The sequence below is a fragment of the Hemibagrus wyckioides genome, linkage group LG10 (assembly GCF_019097595.1).
Source record: "Hemibagrus wyckioides isolate EC202008001 linkage group LG10, SWU_Hwy_1.0, whole genome shotgun sequence".
In the NCBI taxonomy this organism is placed as follows: domain Eukaryota; kingdom Metazoa; phylum Chordata; class Actinopteri; order Siluriformes; family Bagridae; genus Hemibagrus; species Hemibagrus wyckioides.
Window position 1 is genome coordinate 7,521,812 of NC_080719.1, and position 9,993 is coordinate 7,531,804.

Sequence of the window (9,993 nt, forward strand, 5' to 3'; positions counted from 1 at the left end):
TCACAAGGCAAAGCTTTTATTGTGCCAGACTGAAACTCCAAAACAATCCTCCAGTGCAATCTGTTCAAAATCTAATATCGTATGATCAGCTGAATGTCTACAACATGGTGTTGTTTCCTAACAGGGTTAAATTTAAAGTGATGCAATCTGAACTCCAAGTGCTAAGGAGGTGAAGACATATGGTGTTGAGACTACGGAGGGAAAAAAAGCAGCGAATCGTAGTCTGTATAGTTTTTGATCTTACAGACATTAAGATTTGTGCTTGGAACTGCAAATAAATGATAGAGCACACAGGTTATTAAAGGAGTCCTGTAAGGTTGACTAATGGACTTCAGGGAAAGGTTTCCAGTTAATTCAATTACCGAACCATTAATTATGCATACTATCCCCTTGCTATAATTACACACAGGGAACAAATAAATGGAAATTCTTCCTTATCTGAAACTCATTTGGTCCGTGATGTCCTCTCAAGTCAAAATGATTTTTTTCCCCCCTCTTCGGTCAGCAAAAAAAAAAAAAAGAAGAGTTTCTTTATTAGAATCAGCAGCTTTTAATTCAAGCACTCAGGAAGCTGGAGCGGTTTCATTCATTACAACATACTGGAACTCCTTATGATATAAAACATGACTAGATTTCTTCTTTTCATTTCAAAGGTAAATTCGCACATAAAGCAAGTATGTTTCCAAAGTAAGAAGTGAATCCGCTTCTTATTTTTGTACTTTGATTCAATGCTTTATAAAGGGCTTTAACAAAAGACAAGAGAGCAGACAAGACATTGCACAAAGAAAGACCACATATGACTTTTGCACCTTCACTTCCTTCTACAGATGAAGAAATTCAAAAGGTCTTTACGACTCTCGAATCCTGAAGGGTAGGCGTGGTGAGTCACTACAGTGATTCACCATGCAGCACAAATAAATTTTTATATATATATATATATATATATATAAAATTATTATGCGCTAAAGTAGAGCACTAAGAAAAGAATGACGTTACTTACAGTGATTTAGTTTTGGGGTGCAAATATTGAAAAATTACAAATACATAGCTGACAAAAAATTTTGATATCACTGTTGATTTGCGTAGACAGGGACAGGGAGATAGTAAAGGAAAAAAAAAAAGTATAACGTCATGTAGCATCTGCTGCCTGTAACTCCTGATGCTACTCCCAAGAGAGCGATCGAACTGTCTGCTGCTGCAGGGAGGCATGAGGCGATAGACAGCATGCTGGAAATGCACTTCTGTTCATTTCAGTCTGTATGAGAGTGTGTGTGTGTGTCCAGGTATGCCGAACTACTCTGCTCAAAATTGATCAAAAATAGCTGGAGTAACATCTGTCTGCAGGAGCGAATGAAGTAAAAATGTGTGTGTGTGTGTGTGTGTGTGTGTGTGTGTGTGTGCGCGCCCGTGTGTAACATTCCTTAGACTTTCTTAATTCCGCTCCTGTTGTTAAACATGTTGACTCTGCTCTTGGTTCCCACTGTGTTAGGAGAGACACCAGGCTGCTGCAACACCTTGTCCAGCGTAGTCTTCTTAATAGCAGCAGGAGAGATTTTCTCTTGATCAGCGAGAGACTGCAGTTCTCTGGAAAGAAAAAAAAAAAGAGAGAGAGAGAGAGAGAGAGAGAGAGAGAGAGAAGATGGAGGAGTCCACAATTACACGTCATCTCTGATACATCTGTCCATCAATCCAAAACTAAGACATAGTTGCAGAAGACAAAAGACAGGGTGGAGGTACTTGGTCCTGATACACGAAGCCTCCACAGCATTGATGAGAAGACTCCGGAAGCCACCGCTCTCCAGGAAGTGCAGGGCGTGGATGGTGGCGCCCCCTGGTGAGCACACATTGTCCTTCAACTGGCCTGGATGCTGCTCTGAATCCAGAAGCATTTTTGCAGCACCCTGAAATCGGAAAAAAAAATACACGAGACGTGTTGATCAGATGCAGGATACAGTTCTTATACTAACCATACCAGCAAACTGTTTATGATATTTAATGTATAATAATACAAAGGTGCATTGTCCAAAACATCTGGTTCCACTAGAAAATGTTTGTTTTTATTTTAGGCTTACCAACATGTCCAATCTCTACTCACATTATGTTGCCAAAAGTTTTGGAACATCTGTCTTTACATGCAAATGAATGTAATATGGAGCCATAACAGCTTCAACTCTTCTGGGAAGGTTTAGAAGTGTGTTCATGGGGATTTTTGACCATTCCTCTAGAAGCGCATTTGTGAGGTCAGGAACTGATGTTTGAGGAGAAGGTCTGAAGACCATCCCAAAGGTGTTCTATCAGGTTCAGGTTCACAGGAATCTGTGAAGTTCCTCCACACCAAATGTCTTTATGGACCTTGCTTTGTGCACTGGTGTGCAGTCATGTTGGAACAGGAAGGGGTCATGCCCAAACTGTTCCCACAAAGTTGGGAGCATGAAATTGTCCAAAATGTCTTGGTATGATGAAGCATTAAGAGTTCCTTTTCACTGGATCTAAGGGGCCAAGACCGACCCATGAATTCAATGATTTAGAGGGGTGTCCCAAAACCTTTGGCAAAATATAGTGTATATACAGACTGGAAAATGACCAATCTTCCAGTATTCAGGTTACCAATCTGGACAAATTTGTCCCACTGTAGCCTCAGATTCCTGTTTTGCTTGATAGGTTCAAAATATAGCGAGTTGCTTTTCTGTTCATCACGGTTGTAAACAGTTATTTGAGCTACTGCGGCTCAAACCTGTCTGCCATTTTCTCCACTGACCTCTCTCATCAACAAGGCCACAGAACTGCTGCTTAGTGGCTGTTTTTTTGCACCATCCTCTGTAAACTGCTGCATTTGAAAATCTCAGGTGTTCAGCAGTTTCTGAAACGTTCACACCAGCCCACTAATAATGCTACGCTCAAAGTCACAGAGATCACATTTTTTCCTCCCCGTTCTGACGTTTAAACATAATTTTTACGAATAATCAGATGCACAGGTTCTTTAAAATTTAAATGTTTGGTAAGAGAATTGTATAAAAATAATGATCTGTGGATATTAAACGGCTGGGAGTTTTCATAACTAGCGCTGAGAATCATTAAAAGTGATGATTCAAGCTAATGATCTCAGCTGCAGCCTCCTGTACAGTTAAGAGGAGAGTCATTGCAGATTGTGCAAGTGCTCATATTTCCCCATTAATACATATACATTTATCATACTTTAGTCTCTGTAGCATTTTACTGTAAGAATCTGGCTAATGTTTGACCTATAGTAGGATTAGAGACGAGACTAGAGGAGTGAAAATTCACTGAAACGGAAAGAAAGCAAACTACAACGTGTACAATTATACATACAAGGTAAAACTAGAAAGAAACAAAAACCGCACAAAATTAATAGAGTTTTAAAATGTTACGCAAATTTGCTAAGTGTGATACGCTCGTAGCAACACCACAAACACCACCGTGTCAGTGTTACTACTGTACTGAAAATGAACAAGCATCCAAACAGTACTGAATCAGTGGTGCTACTGTGGGCAAGTGGTGGTTCAGTGGTTAAGGTTTTGCGCTTGTGAACGGAAGGACGCGAACTGAAATCAGGGTAGCGCCCTTGCGCAAGACCTTTAACCTTCCCTAAATGAGTCAACTAAGTCAGTTTCAGCCACTAAATATGCAAACTATGGACCCATATGGAAGGTTTACCAGCTAAAATGAAATAAGAGAGATGTACCTAATAAACTAGCTCAATATTATCACAGGAACTAAACCAGTGGAGCAAGATGCTGTCTGACATGAGAATCTGTGTATAAAAGCACAACATACAAGCAGCGCCTGTGCTCCCAGTCTCACAGCCAGCCTCCTGGGTAGACCCATCTTCACACCACCATCAGCCAGAGCATCGAGAGCCGTGAAAGCCTGGGCACACAAATATAAGCAATGAACACCTCGGCAACTGCTGACTCGTCATTTCAGAATTGTGCTAGATTAAAATCTCCTCATCACAGGTTAACTGGACTCAATAATTCAGCAAATAGTGCACCTTTTGAATAGAAAGAATATGTTTAATCAGCGTGCGAACAGCAAGCATCATCATTTCCAAGCACCCAAAAGCCACTCACGTAAGCTGGTCCACTGCCACTGAGTCCTGTAACAGCGTCAATCAGATCCTCCTCCACCTCTGTACAGAATCCCACACTGGCCATCAGCTGCTCTAGGAGCCTCCCGTCCTCCACTTCAGCATGTGTACCGGTGGCATATACCGTAGCCCCCTCGCGCACCACCACTGGGGTGTTAGTCATGCAGCGGATCACCTTAGGGTCAGTGCGGTACTGCAGCAGTTTCTGTACAGAGAGAGAGAGGTTAGATTTAATTAGATGTTCATTACTGCTCAGACTATTACAGGACAATAAAAAAAGCAATCATGTTTCAAACAGAAAAACGAAAAAACCCCAGTCTGATGCCTGCAGCAAATCTACATGCATGCTTAAAAAAAAATCTATGTCTACTCAGGATAACAATCAATTGTGAAACCAACACACGCCTGCAAAGAGCAATTTGTGTAGAGAGAATAATCACAAAGTGTACTCTCATTGCCGTGGCCCGGGTTCGATTCCCGGGCAGGGAGCTAACTCAGCAACTGAAGAGTTAACGTTCAGTACCGCTCCCAAGCCCCGATAAAAATGGGAGGGTTGGGTCAGGAAGGGCATCCGGTGTAAAACCTGTGCCAAATCAATAAATGCAGACCAGATGACCCGCTGTGGTGACCCCAAACAGGGCGCAGCCAAAAGAACAGCAGCAGTAGTAAGTTCATACAGCTACAGAGTGTAAAAATCAGAGGGTAAAAATCAGGTCTTAACCTTTTTAATGTGCCACTGTACATAATTTAAAAAAATAAAAAACAGTAATTGATTCAAAATTAGTCTTGAAGATGATATGTGGCTCATCATCAAACTGTTTATCTGCAAAGTTCACTATTAAAGGTGGTCTATAAATACAAACAATCTGAGCCCAGAGTCCTGAGTGAGGCTCAAAGTCGGGCCCAGAGCCAAAATCCAGTACAGCTTTCATCCGAGCCACGAGTAGAGTTCCAAGAAGAGCTTTTAGCCTTGAATCCTAAATAAAGCACTTTTTGTGATTTATAAGACAAGTCCAAATCATGTTGCGGTTCTCAGACAAGAGTAAATTTATGAATTTCAGAAACAGAACTGTCACTTGTGTGACACTTATTTAAAACTTTCACTTCAGGAATCAGAAAGAGGGGAACTCGAATTGATCATGTGTTATTGCATGAGCCTATAATGTTCCACCTGCAGGCCAGGAAACACTTCCTTTCCAGCTGAAGACACTTACTTTGCATTTTCAAAAAAATCTGGATTTCTTTATGAAGGTGTTTTGGAGTTCCAGTCATATTTGGGGCGCTGTATGGCTGACCCTGCACTCTGACCCCAGCCTCCAAGGATGGGATATGCGAAGAAAGAATTTCACTGTGCTGTAATGTGTGTGACAAATAAAGGCTATTTCTATTTCTATATTTTTGTAGAACCGGCAAATCAAGCAAACCTTTATTTAATATAGAGGACATCAAATGGATTTTAAAACATGTTTTGGTGACAAAGCCCCAGTTATTTTATCTTAAATAAATTCCTTATTAAGGCTTTATAGGTGGAAATAACGTTATCTGTTTCAAACAAATAATTGAGAAGAGAAGATTTTCATTATGCTTATCACAAACCTTCTCAATGGAGCCAATGGTGACCCCAGCAGCACAAGACACGATGAGATGCCGGTCTTCGATATCAGGTCCGATTTCATCCAGGACGAAAGGAATAATATGAGGTTTGACGGCCAAAAATAGGACATCGCTCTTATGCACCGTTTCCTTGTTGCTGGTTGTGAAATTCACACCCATTTTCTAACGCATTTAGAAGAGAAAAAAATTTTTTTTTAATACATCTTTTATAGAAACAACAGTCACGGTCTATAGGAAAGCCACTTTATTACCCCTAACTGGACACACACAGACAGGTCTGTTGAAGCCAGAACATACTGACCCTAAGCCCGGCCACTGTCGGCAGATCTGTATCTGGAGAACTGGCCGTGATCCGGTGAACTGCAATTACACCTGAGAGAGATACCCAGGAGCAACAACAGGAACAAAAAGGAGAACAGTGTGTGAGAGAGAGAGAGGAGAGGGGGCAGAGCATGCATCCAGAACACTGATTACAGCAACCACAGAAGAGCTCAACTCAAATCAAATCAAGTCTGTGGAGCAGAAGTAAGGCCTGCATGTTATTTCACCCCCACTCCTGACATTTAAGGTCAGGAATAAACAAGAAAATGAAGTTCTCCGAGTAGTGAATTAAAGTAGAGGTCACAGTCACCGTGATCAGTGAGATCTTACCCGCTGCGGTGAAGCCCTTCACCAAGGCTTGGGCCAGCTGACCCGCTCCAATGAAGCCTACACTCATCCTGTTTACTCTGGCAGACCTGCAGATTACAAAATACCCACTCAGTTATTCAGTCGCTTAATACGTTTATTTATAGCTTACATCTCAGTCATACATGGAATGCTGAAAGTGACTTATGCAGGATTCAAAGAAATTGTTTATTATTGCGATATTGGCTTTCACGTTACTGATGCTGCAGAAGCCAACAATATATGAATGAGCAGACTTTTTTGCTTCGATTAAACTGATATGTTCAAACAAGTTAGCCTCACCTGTATCATGTACCATGATGCTCACACTGACCTTATAATATGCAATGCAGAAAAGTAATGATTTATAATCACATTATCGGGTGTCACCTGTTTTCTTCTGTCCTGCGGTTTGCTAATGACAGATTTCTGCAAAGCTGCTTTGTGACAACATCTTCTGTTAAAACCGCTATCCAAATAAAATTGGATGAAACTGAATGTTGATGACTGTGGAGCGTTCGAACAGTTTGAGTCATGCTAGTTGGCCATCTTATACGAAGTGACTCATTTGGTAAGCTAACAGAATATTGGATCATTATCAACCCATACCCAAGGTTTCAGTATCAGTATCAGAAAAAGTTATAATGTATTATGAGTCATTTCATGGTAGTTTATGTCAATATAATTCCAATAATATACCAATGGGCCCTTGGGTAAGTCACTCTGGGTTAGGGTGTAGAATTTTAGAATATAGGTAATGACAATGATTTTTCACCTTCTTGAGCGCTACGCCCGCATTTAACTTTCAACTTCTTGGAATTGTAGAGGGGTGAGTGTGTGTGCACTTAGGCAATAATTTTAATAAACTGTGAAGCATTTATTAAACACAGTCACACAGTTCGTCAATAACAACAGCAGTCATATGTCAACAATTCACATACTTGAACACACACACATCTAATTCACCTTCATTCAGCATAAAAAAAAACACAATGTACAATAAATATTTATTTAAAAGAAGGCCTATACCATGAAGCAAGAAATAAAAATCGTAAAAAGAATCGTATAAACTAAAATAAGATACACACACGTTTACACCGATCAGGCATAACATTATGACCTAATTATTGTGTTGGTCCCCCTTTTTGCTACCAAAACAGCCCTGACCCATCGAGGCATGGACTCCACTAGAGCCCTAAAGGTGTGCTGTGGTATCTGGCACCAAGATGTTAGCAGCAGATCCTTTAAGTCCTGTAAGTTGCGAGGTGGGGCCTCCATGGGCCCCACAGGACTTAAAGGATACTGACAGGACTTAAAGGACTTACATGAAACTTTTGATAGATACTGACCACTGCAGACCGGGAACACCCCACAAGAGCTGCGGTTTTGAAGATGCTCTAATCCAGTGGTCTAGCCATCACAATTTGGCCCTTCATCGAACCCGCTCACAAATCCTTACCCTTGCCCATTTTTCCTGCTTCTAACACATCGGCTTTGAGGACAAAATGTTCACTTGCTGCCTAATATATCCCACCCACTAACAGGTGCCATGATGAGGAGATTTTGTAATCAGTTCATCTGTCTGTGGTCATAATGTTATGGCTGATCTCTGTATATGTATGCATGCATGTATTCGTGTACGTTTTAATTTCTCTATCCTGAATGGAATGCTTTGATTTATTGTTAGAGGATGGTCCAGAGTTTAGATTAAAATATTTTTCTCGTTTGCTCGAATGTAACTGCAGGATTTATACACTGTTTCCCAACAAGACGCTTTACTAGTGTATGATTACAGAAAAAAACTATACACGAGTTTGTTTGTTCCTGAATGAGGAAAACACAGAAACACTCAACAAAAGTAAACAATGGTGATATTTAGAAATGTATGATCACACTGACAACATACTTTAGTGTCAGAGCTGAAAACTGTAAACATCATCACCTGTCTGTTTTTACAGCTAGCATCATTAGCAATCTGAATGAAATCAGAATGTCAGGAACCGTTTCTTCGTAAAATTATAACAGTATATCGGTATTAATGCCTTACCTTTACTCCTGTCAGACTGTAACAGCAAACTCTACTCTTATATTTCTACAGCTCCCGGTGTGAAGTTTACTAAAATAAAAATCACTCCTTTTGTGTCAACGTGGCTTCCTCCTGCACACAGTGCGCCAAGAAAACAGTGCGAAAGAAGCAACCAATCAGAGACGAGATTCTTACAGCTTTTATCCAATCCAGCGCGAGTTCTAGGGCTGTGGGTGGGCCTTCGGAGACTGAGGCACAGTTGCATCATTTCCTCCACCAAATTTGGAGCTTTGGACAAATAACACAGGTCAAGTTCACAGCCATGTGGCGTGGACAACACAAGAGCTGTGCAAGATGGACAAAATTTTATAGTCTGATTATACTGATTTTTTTTATGGCAAACACAAAAATAATAAACACACACATTAATAATGACTTAATACAAAAATAATAAACACACACATTAATAATGACTTAATACAAAAATAATAAACACACACATTAATAATGACTTAATACAAAAATAATAAACACACACACATTAACAATGACTTAATACAAAAACAATAAACATAAAAATAATAAACACACACATTAATAATGACTTAATACAAAAATAATGAACACACACATTAATAATGACTTAATACAAAAATAATAAACACACACACATTAACAATGACTTAATACAAAAACAATAAACATAAAAATAATAAACACACACAAAAATGAATAAAGATTTAATATAAAAATAATGAATTCAATTCAATTCAGTTTATTTTGTATAGCACCTTTTACAATGAACATTGTCTCAAAGCAGCTTTACAAAAGAAGAGAAACAGAGAAAGGGGAGGGGAAAAATGAAAATAAAAATAAAAAGTAACTAAATAACTAGAAATAAGAATAAATTATTAAATTAAATTATTAAACTATTTTATCCCTAATGAGCAAGCCTGTGGCGATGGTGGAAAGGAACACAAACACATTAATAATGATTTAATATAAAAATAATAAACACACACACATCAATAATGATTTAATACCTTTTTTTCCCTTAGCATTTGGAAATTTTAATTGGTGAAAGGTGAATATTTTTCTTCACTATATGCATGAAAATAGAATTAAATTAAAAAATAATTATTAAGTATATATATATATATATGTATATATATATATATATATATATATATATATATATATATATATATATATATATATATATATATATGTATATACAGTTGTGCTCATAAGTTTACATACCCTGGTAGAATGTATGATTTCTTGGCTATTTTTCAGAGAATATGAATGATAACACAAAATCTTTTCTTTCACTCATGGTTAGTGGTTGGCTGAAGCCATTTATTGTCAAACAACTGTGTTTACTCTTTTTAAATCATAATGACAACAGAAACTACCCAAATGACCCTGATCAAAAGTTTACATACCCCAGTTCTTAATACTGTGTATTGCCCCCTTTAACATCAATGACAGCTTGAATTGAGACACTTACCATGAGTGAAAGAAAAATTTTGTGTTATCATTTATATTCTCTGAAAAATGGCTAAGAAATCATAAATTC

General features: G+C 38.7%; 1 protein-coding gene across 1 annotated transcript; it reads right to left on the minus strand.

The window, feature by feature from the left end:
* Positions 1-526: 526 nt before the first annotated feature.
* On the minus strand, positions 527-8,591 carry pycr1b (pyrroline-5-carboxylate reductase 1b). The gene is made up of 8 exons (XM_058401657.1): positions 8,436-8,591; positions 6,374-6,459; positions 6,024-6,094; positions 5,705-5,884; positions 4,092-4,313; positions 3,796-3,888; positions 1,738-1,901; positions 527-1,584 (listed from the first exon to the last, which is right to left on the minus strand). Exons 2-8 carry the CDS (start codon positions 6,438-6,440, stop codon positions 1,422-1,424), a joined length of 960 nt encoding a protein of 319 aa, XP_058257640.1. The 5' UTR covers positions 6,441-6,459; positions 8,436-8,591; the 3' UTR covers positions 527-1,421.
* Positions 8,592-9,993: the final 1,402 nt, after the last annotated feature.